The sequence below is a fragment of the Sardina pilchardus genome, chromosome 20 (genome assembly GCF_963854185.1).
Source record: "Sardina pilchardus chromosome 20, fSarPil1.1, whole genome shotgun sequence".
Taxonomy (NCBI): Eukaryota; Metazoa; Chordata; class Actinopteri; order Clupeiformes; family Clupeidae; genus Sardina; species Sardina pilchardus.
In genome coordinates this window covers 7,226,621-7,249,120 of record NC_085013.1, presented here as the reverse complement: position 1 = coordinate 7,249,120, position 22,500 = coordinate 7,226,621, and the positions used below count along the sequence as shown (strand labels likewise).

Genomic DNA, 22,500 nt, shown 5'->3' with positions numbered 1-22,500 from the left:
TTTAATCAAATGGATACTTTAGGCTACTTTCACTGCAGAATGGCATGAATGATGGATGTCAACCACGAAAGCAAAAAATAAGACTTTGTGAATACAATTCAAGACGATGTAAACAAATTTCAATAGTTTTAAGGCCTTAATTTGACAATATTAAATGTAAGAAGACTTTTTCAAGACTTTTAAGACCCTGCGGGATGTGTAGTGTTTTCTACTCCTTGATTCCTAAATTGACTGAACCAATTGAATTTCTCCAGAATCACATCTTAAAATTATTGAATTAGAAAATTGTTCTGCACACACAGACATGATTAACATGATTGAGTAATTCATTTATATTGTAGATTAAACATTAGACTATTTCGTCATTTTGTTTCTCCATAATGGTTATTTAAAATAATTAATTAGTTAGCACTACTCTAGAGCAAGGTTGTCCAAATTGTCTCAGAATAAGAATAATAAAATTGTCTCAGAATAAGAATAATAAAAACTGTTGCAGCATAATTTATAACAATTTCAACCATGTCAGGATGTAAAACTATTTCTTAACATGTGCCTTGAATGCAGCAGCAGGAGCAAAAACTGTACTCTATAAAGAGACTCCATGGAGAGTCAACAATTACATCAAACAAACTGTTGGTTCTTTGACGCACTGAAAAAGATTCTTCTACGGCACTGCTCTGAGGTATTGGCCCCATTATCTTTAGTGTGTAGGCACACTGAGTGGCCTAGGCCCTATTGTTGGTGCACGCCACTGGCGCACCACTGTGCCGTAGCACTTCCACTCACGGCTGCATGGGTCAGGGACATTTGGTATATGTGGCATTGGACAGAGACACATGGCAAAGTTTGATGCCAATTCCCATGTTTAAGGGTAAGGGTTGAAATAGTTTGCAAGTGGCCCGGGCCCAGTTTTGTGGGACATAAGTGGCAAAGTGGCACAGTGGCACGGGACAGTGGCGTGGGGGCAGCAGGCAAGACAGTAGCCTGATACAGTGTGCCACAACCAACAGTGCAGTTTTTACTCCTACTGCCTCAATCCCAGCGAAACACTGAGATACCTCTTAAATAGCCTAAAACTTGTGTGACATGGTAGGCTATACCATGACATGAGATTAGTTATTATTATGACGGATGTCTCGTAAACTCACGGCAAGACAGTCACCAGTTCCACAGTGCATTGAAATTGAGGTTGCTTTAATCTGGCTCATCGTCAACGATCAGATTAGAGGTTGAGGTAGGCTAAATGATAACCAAGCCATCGACGTATTAACAAGTTAGTTATAGGCTATTAACATCAAGATACGTTGTGGCAAACAAATCGACGTAAAACAGTTAGTCAGACAGCATCAAGTGTTAGGAGCGCACAGTCTCAGATGGTGCATGAAGTTGATGCAGCCTGGGTATGATAAGCGAGTTCGTGCTGTCACAAAATCACAAATGCTTTAGAAGTATCAACGCAAAAATACATATTTTTCAAAACTTACTTTCAGACATTCAGCGGCTGGTATTTTATTCAGTAACTGTAGCGTAGACATTTCGTCTCATTTTCTGTAGCCTACTTCCGCATGGTCAGCTGACAGTCACATGACCTAACCTCGTTTTTTTTCTTCAAATACATCCAAATTACACAGTTAAGGAGAGCCTACAAAGCATTTGAATAGTATGTTACTTTAAAAATATACATTATTTCACGAAACTGAGCTGACGAAATCTAGGAAGCTAATAACCCACTGCTGCCAGATAGGATACACTTTTCTGAACACATCTGGAACTAAACACTGACAGCATTATTACGCACTTATTATGGGGTGTCCAACACATTAACATGTTTCATCAAAAACACTGCAGTAAGAAGGGAAAAAACATATATTTAAAATTAAATAAAGAGATAAACTATCTCTGTTGGTCTGCATAAGGGACCGTCTGCAAGTAGGCTAACCAGGTTGTTTTGACTTGCCTTGGTTTTTGACATTCGAACAAACAGCAGACACTTAACACTGCACAAAGTGGCATAATAATTGTACTGACACAGATACGCACATGCCCACACAGACACAAACACACTAACACACACACACACACACACACACACACACACACACACACACACACACACACACACACTTCAATTAACCTGCACCCCACTTGATTTAATTTGCACCCCGCCCATATACTGCCTTCAAATCTGCCTTTCATGACTATGGTATAGGCCTAATCAATAAGATAACATGTCAACATTACCCACTTGGTAATTAAGTTGAACAGCCCTGCTCTTGGGTTTATTGAATGAGGACAATCAGTTTCTGATTCCGATTACAAGGTTTCTATCCATTTTTTCCTATAAATTCTGAATTGTGATTGACAATGTTAAATTGCTGTGGGATATATCAGTGTATTGATAAAGATTGTGCAAAATGGCATACCATGAACTGCTATGCTATCTACAGTTGTACAAGATTTCACACATCATATATGTCTGTCATGCTGCAGGGTGGGATGATGAAATGTGGAATAGGAGCCAATGCAAAAATGGAGGAAATTGAGCCAATTCAAGGTGGACAGTAATGGACAGCCAAGAGAGAGTTGAGAAAATAACAGTAGCAAATAGATGATGGGAGAGGAGGACAGACACAGAACAGAAGGCAGACAGAAAGACAGGGGTGGCAATTAGGAGCAGGAGTTATCCCACATTATCAAAAGATGATTGGAGATCATCCAGGAAGTGGCAGGAGATAAGACACTGCGGTAGCTGGAGAGGCTGTGGAATCTTGAAATGCTTTACCAGGACAAGAAGAGAGCACAGGAAAGATGCTGCAAAGGAGAGAAAGATACGGCAAGTGTCATTGTCAAATGTAACTGCTGCTGCCACAGGTAGGCTACTAGCTTCCCTTTTTTGGGAGCTCATGATTGGGAAACGCTTCCAACTCATCATCATAAATTTAGTAGGCTTTGTGTTAACTCTGAAATCATTGGTCACATCCAGCCTAACCAATCACAATGACCAGGGATTCCTGAGGTTACTTCCTCTCCCTTTATAAACTGATAATAAACCGCCACAATGGCGAAATGGGGGAATGGGGAAATGCTTCCCAGATTCGTTAAGAAGCTCTTAAGAAAGATCTTCTTAGGAGCGTTCTTAGGTTAGAGCGCTCCTAAGAAGATCAGCACTTAAGAGCTTCTTAACGAATCTGGGAAACGCGGCCATTGTGTGTCAGTGAAATGAAAATGAAGATGAAGATGATTATATCGAGCGTGGCCAGGGTAGGCTACTAAATTCATAAATATTTTTGCTCTCCTTGGCCTTATTTGTCTCTGTTTCTGTGTCTTCCGTGTTATTGTGTTAGTGGTGTCTTTGTACTGTATCTATGTTTCATGTTGTCCATCACTCCTTCTAAAAAACATTGCTGCTGTCTTGAGCAGAACTCCCTGACAGAAGAGACATTGTGTCTCTTTGAACTTCCTGGCAAAATAAAGGTTAAAAAACAGTATAGGGATTACCACATTTTCTTACTTTAAATAGTTAACTTATATCCTAGTCCATGTATTTTTAGAGGATGTTGTGATGTTCACTAATTAACTAATTGAGCAGTCCCATGTGAAAGCCTAGGCCTATTTCAATTAATATTTTAGTTTCAATTAAGTCAGTTAAGTCCAAATTGCTGCTGGACCAACTAGATCAAGTTTTAGCCTATAGTAAAGACAGGTTATGTTTTTCATGCCTCATTCAGGTCTGTCACAAATGGGAACAGTCGTGTAATTTGCAGACAGTCCCTTGCACAGACCCTAGCGATCAAGTAGAAGTCTATGCTATTTAATAACATAAATGGATAGGGGCTAGCCGTTTAGCATGCCCTTAATTCGTGTAATAAAATGCTGACTGTTTGAAGAGATCAAAATATAGCCGACGATTTGGAAGTTTCTAATCGAAGATGCTGCAAATGTCACTTGCTTATCTTGACTGTGATTAGGCTACGAAGGAGGTGTAACTTGCCTCACCAACAAGAGCTAGGTTTTGTCTGAACTCCATCTGCGCAACTCAGACAGTACCATTCATTGTAGCCCGGATACAGCGTTGTGAAGGAAGGATCTATTCTGAAAGCAACTGGCTACAAAAACAACACCGAACAATGTTGCTGCAATCTTCAACTTTATAACACTGTGGCTGTCCTTGGATTGGAGGTGATGCTAAAAACGTAAGTAGCATAACGGTGATTTTCACTTAGTTTTTGTTGTTGTTGTTGTAGCTCGTGGAACAAAACTGCAATGTAAAGTCGACAACGCTAGACGTTCGCTACTAAGTCAGCCTTTCCGTTTTTTTGTGGTCGATCGGTAGGATACTAACGTTAACATAATGCAAACAGACGATGCATGTCTGACTAATTTTCGCCAGGAATTTTGGCACAACGTCAAATCGCCGCAGAGACATAGTTTTCGGACGTGACTTGCACAGACTAAAACTTGCACAGTGAATAAGTCAGCATTTAGTTTCAAAATGTCTTTGTCCAACTTGTTAGATAGATTGTTCACTTAACTTGATAGTCCAATGACTAAAACAACTCCATGTATTTGCGCCTTGCACGCCCAGTTTGTTTGACAGGCAAATCCCAAGGAAACTAATTAGGAACGAATAATCGTCAAATCCTCTGATAAATCGCATAAAAGGAGCTAATAGGAAATTGACCTAAGATAACATCGAAACGTGAAGTGGGCATGTGGCCTAACATTATAGCCTGACGCGACACATCAACCTGTAAATGGTCGAAAGACGTTTTAATGTGTCACCTACAGTCTGTTTGATATGGATTGGCATGGCGTTGGTCTTCAAAGGTAGCCTACAGGTGCCTCGAGCATTTCGCGGTGCTCCTGCTCCTCTTGAAATCCCGTGACCCAACTCAAGAGGGTTCGGGGGGGGTGTGTACACTTACAGTACGACTGGATATCCCAATCAAAGCTGCACAGCTTTTAAAACATATCAGGATGAAATCTACCACTTTTTGCAAAAACTCGAACTCCCCCAAAATCACAACCAGGGTCCATACTGTAAATTGCGCAGTAGGCCTTTCTATCGACAGATTGACCCATGTTAAATGTGTTTGATGCATTTACCCATGTTAAATGGTCCCGTTTAAATAAACACATCATAGGCCTACATACTGTAGTCTGCCTCATTCTGTCCTGAGGTGACATTGACCATGGCAGCCCTGATATGATTTGGAAGAACTGCCACAACACCATACAGTGTTTTAGCCTACACTATATTTTTGGACTGGTTACTGATTTTTCATTAAATGGACACGCCCTTATTGAAGTGGTGGAACAAAAGTGATCTTTCTTTACATAAAGCCCTTTGCAAAGATCACTTGAAATGTAACACTTCATTATGGGTCATCTCTGAAACCCTTTTGGTTCTAGGTTAGGGGTTTCAAAAGTCATTTCTGTAGGCCTATACACATTTGGTTGATCAGTCAAGGTCAGGTTACCTTACCTAAAGGATAAAACAGGAGGAACTACAGTAACAACGAGAAAATCCAGGCCTGTAGTCGAATACATGACTCGGGGATTGATATGGAGGTTTTTGGTTACACGCAATCTGATATCTGTGTTGGCCTTTTGGGGGAAAGAATGTTGTTCAGCGTATTGGGACTTGGTCTACCCTTTGTGATTCAGAAGATTACAAGTGTGTGCTAGAGAACTCCAAGAATTTTTCACTATGTAGAGAGGTATGTTGGATTTCATAATGGACAGATTATGAATATTTGTGGAGAGGACACAGCTATGTGTGTGTGTGTGTGTGTGCATTTACAAACAGATTAAAGGAGACTAACAACATAGTTCCAAACTTATACGGATCTTACACTAGTCCCCTCCAGGTATTTTAGAGAGACATTGTGTAAATGATATCATATCCGAACAAAGGGATAAACATTATGCAGGTAGGATTCACACCATTTGAGAGGGTGTGTTGATGACGTTTCTTTCAACGTGTACCGGCAAGGGAGAGCACTCAGCTCAATGAGTGGCTCCTCAACCTCACCTTGTTCATGCAACTCAGGTGATCATGGTTGCCAGTACAGCAGACCAATGGCCCGTCGTACCTTCCTCGTGGTCCAGCATGGAGCCACGACAACGGACAGGGACATTCTGTTCATGTGCGTGGGTGTCGTTCACCCAAAATGCATGTAAGCATCCTATCTTAATCACCTGCGTGTAAGCATCATATCGGAATCACCTGAAGGGTCGGCCATCCGTTTGACAAAGATTCACATACAGTACAGTGCATAGGACATTGTCTGAAAACAGTGTTAGACCACAGTGTTTCAGTTCTCACAGCGCACAAACACACAAAGGCACCACGGCCTAGCCTCACATGATCTCCCCAGTGACTGCTCAAGCACAGATCATAAGTGGTGCCCCTGGAATGGAATTCCCCCGTGTGTGTGTGTGACTGTGTGTGTGTGTGTGAGAGAGAGAGAGAGAGAGAGTGTGTGTGTTTGTGAGAGAGAGAGAGAGAGAGAGAGGGAGAGAGAGACCAAGAGAGAGGGACAAAGAGAGAAACTCAACTACCAGGAGATCAGTGGCCTCCACTTGTTGATACATGAGATGATGATCTAATAAAACCTCCCTTCTTGCTTGCTTGCTTGACGATCACTTTCACACAAAAGATCCCCCAAGGCAAAGAATATTGAGCAATACAACGCTGGTCTTGCGGAATTAGATCCCAAAGCTTTTTATACCAAACTAGTCAGAGGGGATATCAACAGCCTGAGTCCTTATCAGGCAAATGTATAAGAATAGAAGGGCGGTTGATGTGTTGGATTTCAGGAAGTTACTCAAATAGTGCAGAATTCTGTTGAATAGACAGCAGCATTATGCACATTGAATTGTCAAGGCCTTCCAAGCCATCAGGTATTACAGTTTTCCATCATAAGAGTACTCACATGGGAGAGAGTTGTGTAAAAAAAAAGAGTTTTGGGGAAGTAGGATTAATAACAATCTCAGTTCCTCAAAAGGTGTACTAAGAACACTGCTTCTCAAAACACAGTTTCATGTGGACATTGCTGTGTTGTTTCATGGTTGCATTTGGATTACATTTAATAATAATTTGAACCATTTTAAGCCCAGCTTGCTTAGAGAAGTTTACGGACTTTGAACAGGTCATTCTGACCTCATCCAATGAGATTGCCCTGTGGTCTGTGAGAGATGTAATTGAACCCGTGAGATCATGAGGCAACTTAGTGGTCACGCTTATTCAGAGGCTGAAATACTGTATCAAGCCAGTTGCATATTGTATTTATGACTCCAAATCCTATTTTCTGAGGCAAACACTAACTGCTTTGTTGATTATGTCATCATTAAAAAATGAAACATTATAGACAGTAGGGAAGAAATTATTTCACTTATTGCTAACTATGTCTCATAATTCTGAAATGTACACGGAATTATCTACTGTACTGTATATTGTGTTTTCCTTCTTGATTATGGGATGTACGCACTGTATGTTCTGCATAGTGACTGTGAGTGTGTGTGTGTGTGTGTGTGTGTGTGTGTTTGTGTAGGTGGCGCACAGCTTTATGAGCCCCACCACAGGCTCTGCTTTGCTCTTCCAGTGGTCTGGAGTGAGGCCCCACCGTCTTGCCGGGGCCTCCAGGTCTGGACCGACCAATGGAGCGGCTCCACTGGGTCCGGCACCGATGGCAGCAGCTGATGGGCGTGGACGTGGCGAGAGGCTGGTACTCTCCCGCCGCCCCTCTGTCCACCAAGAGTCCGCTGGACGCCCAGGAGCCTGCCGCTCACCGGCTGACGGGGAAGAGAAGGACCGTGGTGGCTCACTGTGGCCCCAACCGGTCTGAGCATCACAGCGTTTGCAAGGGTTACCTGGGCAACAGCATCAGCACCACCAAGTACAGCCTGCTCAGCTTCATCCCCAAGAACTTGTTTGAGCAGTTTCACCGGTGAGTCTTATCTTTATGACTTATGGTCATAAAGTCATCCACACACATCCACACACTTTCACACACACTCAAACATGAGGGCGTTGGTGCGCATACTGTATATAAAGAGGCTGATTGCACATGGGAAATGAAGACAGAAAAAAAACAGACAAAAATAGAAATAATCAGACGACTTAGGCAGTGAAACAACTCATACTGTACACACACACAGAGTATCACACAGAGCATTAATAAAGCATGCAGAGGATTTTACAGTTGCTAGATAACAAACAGAAGGGAAAGTCAAACTAAGGAAGTAAAATAATGTCTGAAGTATTATATGCAACTGAAAGGGAGAATCCAAGTTCAGAAAACCGCTTTGTCTGGCATTCACTTTCAGACTACTGAGTGAACTAGTTCTGTTCTCGTTGCCCTTGATAATAGTATAGCAGTTCATGCGTGCAGAGGGTTGATGTTAACATGGCACCTCTCACCACGGGCCAGAAGACGATAGTGGGGACAAACACGGCGTTGAGAGAAGTAAATGAGATTAAGAAGGAAAACCTGTCAGGTGTGTTTAGTCACCTGATGATTAATATACACACGCACACACACGCACATACACACTCACTCACACGCACACACTCACACACGCACACACACACACACACACACACCACACACACACCACACACACACACACACACACACACACCACACACACACACACACACACACACACACACACACACACACACACACACACACACACACACACACACACACACACACACACACACACACACACACACACACTTTTATAGGCTCATACAGCTTAATAGCTGTGTTCCTTTGGTCAAAGATTGTGGATTGCACAACCCCTGTTAGTGTTTGCACAGACAAGCCCCAAATTGCATGCTGTTGACAGGTGGCCATGTATGGCACTTTCTTCAAGGACCTTTGTTAACACAGTTAAGGAAATGGAGATCTTTTCCCGAACACACCATTTCGACAGAGCAAATAACAGATTTTCTGTAAATCTGACTGGGGGCGGTATTCTTAGGTGTGGTTTGGTTTGGAAGTGACATACTGTATACTGTAGGTCAAGGGCTGGAAATATTCCGTTCATTTTGAGACCTATCCAAAGTCTGAGTAGGTACTGCTAACCTAAAATTCACTGACAGTATTACTGATTACAGCAGGAATAGTATTTGAAAAGGTGTCATGTTTTTTTTTTATATAAGTTCACTAACACTGACATACAGTATAGTCCACCACTTAATATGTTTGTGTGGGCACTCAAACTTAACATGGTCAGCGAGCAAAAAAACCTAGTGTTGAATATTGTTTAAGACTGCATTCTGTACATTTGGTACACACCTAATGTTCTGCACCTAAATGGTTTGGTACGAATACATGTACCTTTACACCCCTAGACAGGACATGTAGCCAATAACAGCACTTACCAGACAACAGGGGACCGAGGTAGTGCAGTGGCATACTCAAGAGTGACTCGGCAAAAGGCTGCAGAGATCAACATGTGTGCATTGTGTGCAGAGCTGTGTCTACTGCTGACTGGTGGTGGATTGAGTTTGCTTTTCGATATTGTATGACTTTGATAAATGCATTGCTGGTGGTTGTGTTCCTGTTGCACAAATGCAAGAACACAGCCACAATGCAATCTCTCAGCCATTAAATTCATGTGGCTTTGGATTAGGGATGTAACGATTACCGGTGTGACGGTAAACCATGATAAAAATGTTGACGATAACAATTACCGTGTTCATTTCGAATATCATTATTATCACGGTTGATACTACGGTGTGGTAACCGCGTGTTTAATTCCTCCCAGCTTCATCCGAGCCTGCTTTTGACACAAGCTGAAGGCTACTATGAAACAAAACCTTACCTTACTAATTCTGTTGTCTAATTGAAGGATTTAACCATGATTCGGATAAGGCTACACCTGCTTTTAAAGGGCGCAACATTTTCACCCCAAAACGTGCGCTGTATCATGTAGCCACTCTGCGTCTTTTTATGTAGGCCTACATGTTCACATTAAATCTAGGCTATTCCACTAACGTTATCAGGAGAATGCCGTGAAGTTTTATGAGCGCTGGGTGTCACTCATTGGATATAACAGCTATACCAAACTCCAAATCATAAGTTAAACTATAATAGCAGCCAACATTTCCAACCAAGGAAAAAGTGAGCACAATGCCACGGTAACCTACCTAAAGTAGGCTATGGAATTTAGTTCATTTAGGCCTACTGTAGTGTTTAGTTCAATTTCCGAAAAAAGCTACACAGCCTATTGGCAAACGTTTACATCTTGAAAGAGTTCCATCAAGGTAACTATCCCGTTAGCTCACGGGTCATGTCTATCATTAATGTACAGTAGCCTAGTGCTCACCAAAATCATAAAAGTAAACATTGCAAGACACTTATCTTTTCTATGATCCCAGCAATATTGTCTTTGACTTGTTATTTTTTTTAACATTCATTTTATTCAATGAACACGGATATCCTTGAACTATGCGTGACTGCTTTCCTAAAACCGAATGAAGGTTAATATAATTAGCCTACTTCACGTATCTCTTAAAGTGACAGGCTCTCAATTAGACCTACACAACATTAAAGTCATTAAAGACAAGTGTAATAGTTTAAAAAATCAATATGAAGTACCATATTCAAATTACTGAATATGTTTAGCTATAAGTAATTATGCAGATCCTAACATATTCTAAACTATTAGCAAAATATATAAGGTTTATGAATTCAAAATATGCAATATAAACAAGACAAGCCATTTTCTGTGTGTGTGGAGGGTTGAGCAGAGACTAGGATTGCCACTGCTGTGAATGATGGGTATGCTGCTGAAGGCAATAAGGGTTTGCCTATATTTTTAATGTAATAAACACTGTCACACTTTTTTAAACTAAAATATTTCAGCTTGTCTACACCAGTGCTTTCTTAATATATTGTACACACAATTTTTAAAATAGCGTGATAATACCGAAAACCGTGATAATTTTGGTCACTATAACCGTGGGGTTGAATTTTCATACCGTTACATCCCTACTTTGGATAAAAGCATCTGCTGAGTGACTCAGTCAGTCAACTGGTAGAACAAGTTGTTAACGGTAGAAGTTTCCGTTCCCTGAAAAGCAAACATTCCAGTACACTCCAAATGTGTTTGTATTTATTGACAGTTGATCAATGTAAATGTAATATGTTTGTTTCTTTATACGTATGAACATACTGTATATATGTATGTAGGTTGGTTTGTTGGTTTGTTTGTGTGTTTGTTTATATGTATGAATGTATATATATATGTTTGTTTGTTTGCTTATGCCTATATGTCCTCTGTTGGCTGTATCCAGGGCGGCCAACCTGTACTTCCTTTTCCTGGTGCTGCTGAACTGGGTGCCTGTGGTGGAGGCCTTTCAGAAGGAGATCACCATGATCCCCCTGGCTGTGGTTCTCACTGTCATCGCCATCAAAGATGCCCTGGAGGACTACAGGCGCTACCGCTACGACCAGAAGATCAATAACAACACCACTTCGGTCTTCTGCGGGTGAGTCAGGGGATGGGTGTTGCAGAGTGTTCATGTGACGAATTCCAAAGGCCAAGGGGACTTTATCAGGGTGCATAGTGTCCTGGATCCATGAAATATGTTAATCTGCCTGCCTCTATGGGAATTTTAAAACATAGGGTTAACAGGCGTTCCAATACTGACCCCTGTATTTTAAGGAAAACATTTATTTATTTACGATACATTATTCATTCACAAAGAAAATTGATGTCCTTAAAGGTTGGATATTTCCTCATTTTTTTATGTTTTATTTAAGGCAATTTCCAAAAGACGGTTTTATATACCTCTTTATAGTCAACTTTAGCATGTGTTCCAATAGTTATGGCGGGGACTGTACACTGCCTATGTGTAATTTTCAAGATCTACATTACAAAATACCAAGTTTGAACCAACTTACTATGTTAAACAGTTGAAGCTGAATTAGATGCAGAATTTTGGTTAGGAGAAGGAGAGGAAGAAGAAGAAGACTTATGGATAATTTTCATGCACTGTAATAAAGGTGAATGTAATTGTAAGTAATAGAATGTGGGAGTGTTGGGAGGGCCGCCCTTGTCACTGCAAGATATGTGTTAGAGTTGTAAACTTGACAGGGCTGTTGGTGACTACCGTACATCCAGAAATAAAGCCTATTACCGTAAGTGAAATAATGGTTTCTGAAACAAAGTCCCACATTTAAAAAGTCCATGTTGCAATTTTCACTGTTACTGGAATTTCCTTCTTCCTCTTGCTGACCATTCTTGATTTTAATCTGTGAGCTTGTTATTTTTAGTAGACGAGAGTTGGACATACAGTACCAGAGGGTAGCAAGAGGTCAGTTTGTGTGTGTGTGTGTGTGTGTGTGTGTGTGTTGTACGTGGGCCAGTGAGAGTGAGAAGTTTTCAGCTGAGAGGTAAATTATGGACAAATTGGTCAAAGATGGAGGGGCCACTTATCCTGTTGTGTGGACCTTAAAGGATTTTTCACATACAGTAGATCTCTGTTTCTCAAGGTCACCAAGTACTGTCGGTACAAAAAAAGAAGAGTTGCTACAGCCAACAGCTAAAGCAGCCGGCAGCTATAGCGCTATGAACATGGGGGCTCATGAACATGTCCACAGAGTGTAGCACTGTATAGCTGCCTGGAAACTCTAACTCGACAACCTAGCAACTCGAGCTAGGTAAAACCAATTATTTTTGAGTTTTTTTTTTTATTCAGGTCCAAATATTTCCATTTTCTTGGATTACTTTCTGTTCTGAAAGTCTAAAGGATCAAAATAAATCAGCCCCTTATTTTGATTTATGGAAGCTACCTATCTGAGCAATTAACATTAAGTGTTACTACAGTTGCTGTAGCATGATAACGGATGTAGACTTTGCCTTAACTTTGACACCTTTAGTCTAGCCTAACCCATCACAGTAATCAGGGATTTCCTAACATTAGCTATGACTCCGCCTTAACAAACTGATAATAAACTGCATTAGCGGTCAGGAAACAATGCATGTAGGCCTACCCTTGTTGTACACACAAATGTACACATCCTTACGACTGCAATGTCTTTATGTTTGCCACAAACACTTACATTTCGAAACTATATCATCTTCCCCGCTTGTCTCTAATTGGCCAGTCACCCTTTGTGTCCGAGGGAAATGTTAGTGTACTGTTATGTGCCAGACCTGTGTCTCACTGAAAGGAGATTCTAGGTGGGTGTGGCCACTGGCCAGGCTAGGATACATTCTGACCATTTTTATGTTTGACCAGAGGTTGTTAATTTTTTACTGGAGTCGGACATGCCAGCGAAAAAAAACTAATTGAGCTGTCTTAGTCAGACTTCTCAGCAGAGCGCTGTGTTTAACACAGTGTTCTTATGGGGAAAGCTAAAGACCAACAATTGCTTTCTAAGAGAGCAGCCAAGTGGTCTTTATTGAGGTATATAATGTTTTTTTTAGTACTTTATTGCATGTTTGTCCATATACAGTACAGACTTCACTTACTTCAACTAATTTACATTGCATTTATTTTTTCTTTTGTTTAGTTATTAAGGATAAATCAACAAAAAATAGACAAAAACAAACCGAGAAGGGGGGGGGGGGGGAGACAATAACATAATCTATAAAAATAAATAAATGAATAAATGAATAATAATAAGAAAATATAGGTATATAATGTTGAAGGTTGTATCGTTAAGAAGTGGGACACAAGTGGGTCAATTTACTTAAAGATGTCAGATTTGCTCTACTTTGGACATCAAGCGTACAAACCTTGAGGATACTTCAAGGGAAAGTAAATGTTTGGTGTGTGTGTGTGAGAGAGAGTGTGTGTGTCTCTACTGATGAACATTGTATTGGATTGCCTACTCCTTCAGCCCTTTGTCCCACCATCCCAACCCGGATCATGTACACATTGTTTGGAAGTCATAAAGTTCAACTTTGAGTTCATGACGCAACCAGAAGCTTTGCTGGATGAGGAGTGGCAAATCTATTGAGAGATAATGAGCTCTTGGAAACCGCTCAGACGCACGGCACGAGTCACACTGGACAGAACGTTATAATAACGCTGTTGCTAGCGTTGGTGTGGATTTTGAAAGCGGAGCCACGGATCCATTCACCTCTCCAAAGAGAAGCATGTTGACTCGCATGGGTGGAACTATGGATCTCTGGACTCTCCGTTCCAGTGCTGTCTTGACCGAATACTAGTGTGAGGTACTCATCGATGTGTGTGTTTGTGTAGATTGTGGCAATGCGTAAAAGGAAAAAAATAGTACAATTTCGCGCGCACACACACACACACACACACACACCCAACACACACGTTGGACAAAGAGAGCCATTGAAGCGGTGAAGTCTCTATGGCGGGCGATGTGTTGAAGTGTCTCTGCTGCTCGCCGCAAGACACCGAGGGGAACAAGAGCAGAGTCGTGTGTTCCTTCCCGGAGGATGAGGAGTTTTCCCAGCTGCGCCGTTCCTACAAGGGGAACAAAATCCGCACCGCCAAGTACACCTGGCTCTCGTTCATCCCCAAGAACCTCTTTGAACAGCTGCACCGCTTCGCCAATCTTTATTTCCTGTTCATCTGCGCGCTCAACTTTGTGCCTGTCGTCAATGCTTTCCAGCCAGAGGTCGCCGTTTTGCCCCTGGCCATAGTTATGTCCATTACTTCAGTTAAGGACCTGTGGGAAGACTACCGGAGACGGAAGTCTGACCGAAAGGTGAACAACCTGCTTTGTGATGTTTATGACAGGTAAGCACGCACACACACACACGCACACACACACACACACACACACACACACAGGCTAACTCATGGATACGTATGCTTAAGCATACTTAACACACACATTAGACAAGTTTGTGTACAGTCCCATAGTTTCAGCAACAGATGAACACTTTCTCTGTGTTAGTTCTACCATGGAAACGCCTGGAATCCCTAAACACCACCAGGAGCATCAAGTTGTCAAGTGCCCCATATTTGTGTGTGTGTGTGTGTGTGAATCGATCAAATGGATACAGTATGTGTTGCTGTTGTTGCAGTTTGCTTTGAGGCATGTTGTTCCCTGAACATCACAGCTTCTCCTTGTAGCCTCTCCTGTGAGTGTGGGGTCAGTGCGTTGAGAACTGCATTGAGAAATGGCCAGTGCGTGCACGGGAAGGGAGATTTGTGGTCCGTCCAGTCACCTTTGCTTTTTATTCTTGTCCCTTTGTGCAGTTTCACTGTCTGGGGAGAGTCAATGTTTAACTGACAGGACAATGGATATTTATAGAAGTGCGGTTGTGTGGTTGTGTGTGTGTGGTGAGATTCCTAAAGGCTCTTTACTTAACCTCACGTTCAATCCTCACGTTTAATCTTCCCTTCCCCTCAATGCTACTATCCTCACCACCCCACACTTTTCTTGCTTTTAGGCCCTCTTTCTTTCTTTCTTTCTTTCTTTCTCTCTTTTTTCTCTCTCTTTCTATGTATTTGTATTACTGACACACTGAGTCACACCTATAGCCATCAACTATATACAAACATGAGAGTGAACTTTGCCCCCATATAAGTCTAGAGAGGTAACTCTTGATGTTAACAGAGTAGGGGAAGAAAACTACCCTAACTATGTAAAATTCATTTTGTTGAGTGGACAATGTCTTCAGAAGCAGTCTTAGACCAACTTCTGTTAAAGTTTAAACCTACACAACCATTATTGATGGAAACAAGGCTTGGAGTTTAGGGTCTCAAAACACAAATGGAGGACAAGGGCTAAAAATGCTCAATTCAGGAAAAAAGAATAGGTTATGTGATGAGTTGTCCATGTTTTTGTAGGATATTGTTCTGTATGTCCCTCTCCTTGTCTCCATGCAGTAAACAGTGAACATATTCATTTTGGTCAATATGCTCTTTTGCTTTTTAAAGGCAGTCAGAATGTCAGTAGGCAGCACGTCATCATTTTGGATAGTTTTGCTGCAGTACTAAAGGAATGGAAGTGAACTACTTTAGGTGTTGAGGGCTTAACAAAAAAAAAAAGACCGAAGCGATAGTAATGTTGTGTAGCCGTGTGAAGTTCCACATTTGTGACCCAAAGTCATGAGGATTTTACTGATGCACTTCTCTTTTGTGGTTTAGCTCCACAAAAAGTGTGGTCTGGACTGATGCACTTCAACCAGGGTACTTTTTTTCAACGGTGCTTTTTAGTTGGGCCATTTTTGTTTGTTTTTAGGGCCGAAACAGAAACATGCTCTAATGTTGGATTTTCGTTTTGTTTTTGCTTTTGTTTTGCTTTGCTTTGGTGTGTTTAAGCTAGAATGAACAGTCTATCCTTCCACTTCATTAGCTTGATGCAGCAGCTGTTTGCTTCCAAAATAGATGAAGCATAGCATTTAAGGGGTGCTAAAGTGTGTCTGTGCACATGTGTTTTTGTGCATGTGCTATAGGAGAGAAGTATGTGTACATTGCCGCTGGTCTCAGGTGTCTGTTTCAGATCAGATTGCCTGCAGTAATGATTGTATCTGTCTGTGTGTGTGTGTGTGTGTGTGTGTATTTTTTGAAAAATCACAAGTATGTGACATGTTGCTGGGTTGAAACTGGTGTCAAGAACAAGGTCATTCTGAGTAGTTATTGTATCATCCTAACATGTGTGTGTGTGTGTCTTTGTGGTTGTAGCACAAGTCACATGTAAGATCTCTATATGAATCTTGGTTTAAATTAAGGTCAGGAGTCATGCAAGACTGATTGGCAATGAAATGATCATAACTGTGTTTTGTTTTTATTTTGGTGTGTATGTGTGTGTCTGTCTGTGCGTGCGTGCTGTAGGAAGCAACATAAGTATGTGGACCGGCGCTGGGCTGAGGTGTGTGTGGGGGACCTGGTGCAACTCTACTGTAACGAGATCATCCCTGCGGACATGGTGCTGCTCTACTCGTCCGACCCCAAAGGCGTGTGCCACATCGAGACGGCCAACCTGGACGGGGAGACCAACCTCAAGCAGAGGGAGGTGGTGCGGGATCTGCCCCAGCAGGTGAGCTGGCCGTCCCTCCTGGTGACTCACCTTTATTCTGCTCATTTGTGTCCTTGGCACCTACCTCTGTGCCATATCTCTCTCTGTCTCTCTCCCTCTTTCCCAATTTTCAATTTCCATCTCAGTGGAGCTTTGTTGGTATGATACAATACAGTACTGTAAGTGACCGATCTGACAAATCATCACATGAGTCACAAGTCACACGTTCTGATTTAAAGATACAGGATTACTTCAAAAGCCATTGAGAATATACATCTTTATTTTTTGGTGTTATATGGAAGAGGAAGTATTCAAAAAATCATTTATAGTCAAGACAAAAATGTAAAGTTACAAAAAATATCCTTCAAATGGGCAAATTCTACCTTTACTTGCCTGTAACCTGTAACTTCAAACTTTTGAGTTTTTCAATTGGAAAAAGATGGTGGGAAAGACCATAATTCAAGATGCTGTATCATGACAGCAATTCAATATACATGTATGACTTTGACCAGGATGTCGTAAAGCTCGTGGTGTCCTCTATCCACTGATACCATAATCACAGTTGTGAATGTTTGGTCACTGTGACTCATTTTGCCAGATCAGGTCACATATATGTTTAAACAATAAAGAATACAAATAAAAATAAAAAAAATGGGAGAATCTCTCACTCTCTTTCTCTCTCTTATACCGAGTTGTCTTTGTTTTTTGCATTAGGGTTCTGAGTTCCACCCAGAAAACTTCAGCAGTCGTATTGAATGTGAAAACCCTAACAACAACCTGAGACGTTTCCGAGGATACATGTAAGTGTGTGTGTGTGTGTGTGTGTGTGTGTGTGTGTCTGCTGAGTTATATATTAGTCTATCTAATCAGACACATATAGTCTATGTGTCTAATTAGATGGGCAAGGGCCCATTCAAAACATGATATAGAAAACCTGTTATCCAGTTACATGAAAACTAGCTAAGCTAAGCATTCAGTAATGCCTATGATAAACATAAAGTAGCCTAAGCACAATGTAAGCATTGTTGCATTGCCCGTTTTTTTACAGATCAAAATGACAAACAGTAATGGCAGTTTTGTATTAAGTTTCACTTTAAATTCTTGATGGTGGATAGGACACACACCATTTCAAGAATGATTCATTATCATATGAAATGAATGAAAGTGTGACTTCGTCCAAAAGCTCCGTCACTCTGTGCCTGTAGTGGCTATGGGCAGAGTAGCCTATGAGCCTCTGAGCGCTTATCAAGAGTGTGGCATTCTGAAATAATCCTTACTGTAGTTGAAAGTGTTGCTTTTGTCGGGAACATGCAATTGGAATTGTCTCGGAACATGCAGTTGGAATTGACATTTGTTTATCCAATGGCTAAAGATAGCCCGAAGTATTCAACGGGTACGGGCAGTTTATGACCACATCACTTATAACATTTTGCATAGGTGCTTCATATCCGTGTGGGTTCCCATGTTGTAAAATCTATAGTCTATACAGTATGTTGTGGAGGTCAGATGTGATCATGTACTTTATTAATGTGCTTTATTAATGTTATCTTTCACATTTCACATCCAGACTGTTGTGTTTGGCTACTCGATGTACAGTAGCACTCACTTGTATGGCTTTCTACCCGTGTGCACTGATTCAGTGCTGCGCTGTGTGAGGGTGGATACATCGGCTAGAGCGGCAGATATTCATTTTAACTATATATTTTGCGTTTCTTATCCAAACGCTGTCAAACTTGGCAAGACGGCTACCCAGTTTGAATTCAGTCGGAGATAATCGAATAATATACAGATCGACAGATGTTCCTGTCGTTAAAGGAAAAGAGTTCCGTCATATGATTGTAATTACTGATCGTGTTTGTGCATGATTGTGCGTGTTTGTGCGTGTGCGTGTGCGTGTGCGTGTGCGTGTGTGTGTGTGTGTTAGGGAGCATCCGAGTAGGACTCGTGTCGGGCTACACAGTGACAACTTGCTTCTGAGGAGCTGCACTGTGAGAAACACAGAGACCGTGGTGGGCATGGTGGTCTATGCTGGTAGGTATTTATCAGTATAATAATAACTGTTCTCGTCCAGTGTGTATTTATAAGTTGTCAGATGTGGTTAGACTACTTCCTGTTATAAGCACCTTGTCTGTTGTTGGGTAGGTTTTGCAGCTATATAGTGTTTATGCGTCAGTCAGTATGATAAAAATGATAAAAAATGTGTCAAGGTTTTAAGGAAATGTGGTGCCACTGATCATCCATTCATATAGATAGACGGATGGATGGATGGATAGACGGATGGATAGATGGATGGATAGATAAACAGATGGATTGATGGATAGATAGAGATGGATAGATAGATGGAGGGATGGATTTAACTGAATGTGTGTTGTGTGATTTTGCGTGGCCAGGACATGAGACCAAGGCGATGCAGAACAACAGCGGGCCGCGCTACAAGCGCAGCAAGATGGAGAGGCGGCTGAACGTGGACGTGCTGTGGAGCGTCGTCATACTGCTGCTCATGTGCCTGACAACTGCTGTCGGTTAGCATACAAATGCACACTATACACTATACAGTATATACACATACACATACATACGCTCTACAATGTACATATTAAATAATGTACAGCTGTTCTCAGACATACTGTACAAACAAAGGCTTACATACAAACAACACTAGCTAGGAACAACATGTAGAGGACATCATGTCTTATTTTATTTCTGGTGAATTGTATTTAGGAGAGCAGATGCCTTTTTTTTCAATCGAGATACATGTATACACACACACACACACACACACACACACACACACACACACACACACACACACACACGGTTTCTCTGCAGACATGCGTGGTTGGTCTGGGTTTACCTGAGATGGCTGTGTGTTTCTGGGTGATGGTGCAGGTCATGGCTTGTGGCTGAATAGTCTGAAGGACCCCATCTACCTAATCCCTGGAGACCCTCGTCCTGCACTGGCTGGCTTTTATATGTTCTGGACAATGATCATTGTTCTGCAGGTAACATGATACAACAAGCGACACACTCACACTCACACTCACACTCACACTCACACTCACACTCACACTCACACTCACACTCACACTCACACTCACACTCACACTCACACTCACACTCACACTCACACTCACACTCACACTCACACTCACACTCACACTCACACTCAGCCACAGCGATTTTACGTGATTTCAAGCCCATACATTTTTTTCACATTCTGCACACTGTAAAACTGTAGGCAGCCCAGGCTCCGAAAACTGGAGTCTAACAAAGTGGGGGCAGCACAACAGCGCATGCTAATACATTTAAACGTAAACAAACGCGACTTCCTGCGAAATCCCTGACTTAATGTACAAATTCCTGAATACTGTAGTTCTACCCAGCCACTCTATACATATGTACACACACACACACACACACACAAACACACACCAAACCACAAACATACAGTTTTTCACGTCCAGGTAGTTCCAGTCATGAAATCCACTGACCTCTGTGGTCCTCTGTCTCCCCCTCTCTGGCAGGTGTTGATCCCCATCTCCCTGTACGTGTCCATTGAGATAGTCAAGCTGGGCCAGATCTACTTCATCCAGAATGACCTGGACCTCTACAACCAGAGACTGGACACGGGGGTCCAGTGCAGGGCGCTGAACATCACCGAGGACCTGGGACAGATCCAGTACATCTTCTCGGACAAGACCGGAACCCTGACCGAGAACCGCATGCTGTTCCGACGCTGCACCATCGCCGGAACAGAGTACCCTCACCACGACAATGGTGTGTAGAAAAGCAACCTTACAGAATGCAATGGAGGCGGTAATATGTTTTGATGGGCCACAGTTAATGGTTAGAATTAATTGGAATGAAAATGTTTGAGACCAAATAAGGGGTAGATCAGAAGTACCAAAGTTGATGACTAACCAGTCTGTAAAGAGAATGCTGAAGATTGGGAGAAGAACTGTGAAGGCTAAGGAATGCACCAGGCAAAGTGGATTTTACTGATTGAGTGGATGAATTGAGGTCAGCCATCCTTGATTACATTGGAAGGCAGCTACCTGGCTATCAAGGTAGCGGGACAAAGTTCACCTGGCTTGTTCTGTTCAGCTGCAGAACACAGGCCCCACCTGTGTGTGTGTGTGTATGTACACTCCCTATGTTGAGTACACACTGCGTTGCCACGTCAACGGCCGCGTTTGTTTAGGTGAGGACATGTGGGAATGGAGGTAGTTTCGTCAGTTTTTAAGATTATTATTACATCGTAATAGTTGCACATATGTGTGCTTACATACTCAGACATAAACACGGACAGATATGTATCAGTAAGCACACACTTGAAGAACACGTGTGCACAAATGCATTTGCACACAGCAACACAGGCACTCTCTGCCTATCTTTAAAGAAACGGCAAGTGGACTCAAATTCAAATGCTTTATATACTGTTTACATTCAGCGTTACCAAGACCACAGTAGAACAATACTGGCATATAGCACCACTAACAAATGAACCTTCCATCCACATCCGCCCCTCTCTCTCTAACACACACACACACACACACACATATAAACACACGTATACACACGCTCACACGCACTCACACTCACACACACACACTCACATATGTACGCACACACATATAAACACACGTATACAAACGCTCACACTCACACACACACTCACATATGTACGCACGCACACACACACACACACACACACACACACACACACACACACACACTCACACACTGCTCTGTTGTGTGTCCCCTGCAGCGCGTGCTCAGGAGCTGTATGAGGAGCCGGCGGCGGAGGGGGGTTGCTCCAACACCCTGCGCTCCAAGACCAGCCGCCGCTCCCTGAGCTGCCGCTCGCTCAGCTGCAACCGCAGCTCCACCTCGCTCCACTCGCTCGCCCGCGACTCCGACACGCACTCCCACGACGACGCGCACCCCACACTGACCCGCGGGGCCTTCAGCAGCGCTATGGTGAGGGGCATGCATGCACACACATACACACATACACACATACACACATACACACATACACACACACACACACACACACACACACACACACACACACACACACACACACACACACACACACACACACACACACACATACACGTAAGCAAGCAAGCACATTTACATGAAGTATTTTTACAACAAATGTTTTAGACAAAGATCTCTTTAAATTAATTACAGATACACACACTCACACTCACACACGCACACACACACACACACACACACACACACACACACACACACACACACACACACACACACACACACACTTCCCTGGATTTATACATGTGCTGCACATACACGTGAATGGATGTGTGTTTTTGCCTACTCAACATAGGTGTGTGTTCTCATGCGAATAACCAGTCCAGTGGGAGTTTTTAAGAGAGAGTGTGTGCGTGTGTGTGTGTGTGTGTGTGTGTATGTATGTGCTCACGTGTGCCTGTGCCTGCTGCAGGAGTGTGTGGTGGTCCCTGACCCTCTGCTGCAGCTGAAGTTGGGGGGCCTC

The 22,500-nt window shown here is 42.3% G+C and overlaps 2 protein-coding genes across 4 annotated transcripts in view; one reads left to right on the top strand and one right to left on the bottom strand.

Annotated features, from left to right (window-relative positions):
• commd8 (COMM domain containing 8) overlaps positions 1–4,879 on the bottom strand; it is a 7,446-nt gene extending 2,567 nt beyond the window's left edge. Inside the window, exon 1 of one of the 2 annotated variants that reach the window (XM_062523334.1) lies at positions 4,787–4,879. In XM_062523334.1, coding sequence (XP_062379318.1) covers positions 4,787–4,810 — 24 coding nt within the window. In that variant the 5' untranslated portion in view covers positions 4,811–4,879. Of the gene's footprint in view, positions 1–1,484; positions 1,625–4,786 lie in introns of those variants that run through there. The other variant, XM_062523333.1, reaches the window with a different exon arrangement.
• Positions 3,912–22,500, top strand: part of atp10d (ATPase phospholipid transporting 10D) — a 27,050-nt gene continuing 8,461 nt past the window's right edge. The window contains exons 1-11 of one of the 2 annotated variants that reach the window (XR_009936580.1): positions 3,912–4,193; positions 7,557–7,952; positions 11,315–11,509; positions 16,790–16,994; positions 17,688–17,773; positions 18,898–19,004; positions 19,364–19,495; positions 19,863–19,975; positions 20,498–20,750; positions 21,742–21,953; positions 22,450–22,500. The exon at positions 22,450–22,500 is cut by the window's right edge and continues 126 nt beyond it. Coding sequence is in view for 1 of the 2 variants with exons in the window: in XM_062523332.1 (XP_062379316.1) it covers positions 7,663–7,952; positions 11,315–11,509; positions 16,790–16,994; positions 17,688–17,773; positions 18,898–19,004; positions 19,364–19,495; positions 19,863–19,975; positions 20,498–20,750; positions 21,742–21,953; positions 22,450–22,500 (1,644 nt within the window). In the remaining variant the exon portion in view is untranslated. The remainder of the gene's footprint in view (positions 4,194–7,556; positions 7,953–11,314; positions 11,510–16,789; positions 16,995–17,687; positions 17,774–18,897; positions 19,005–19,363; positions 19,496–19,862; positions 19,976–20,497; positions 20,751–21,741; positions 21,954–22,449) is intronic. The other variant, XM_062523332.1, reaches the window with a different exon arrangement.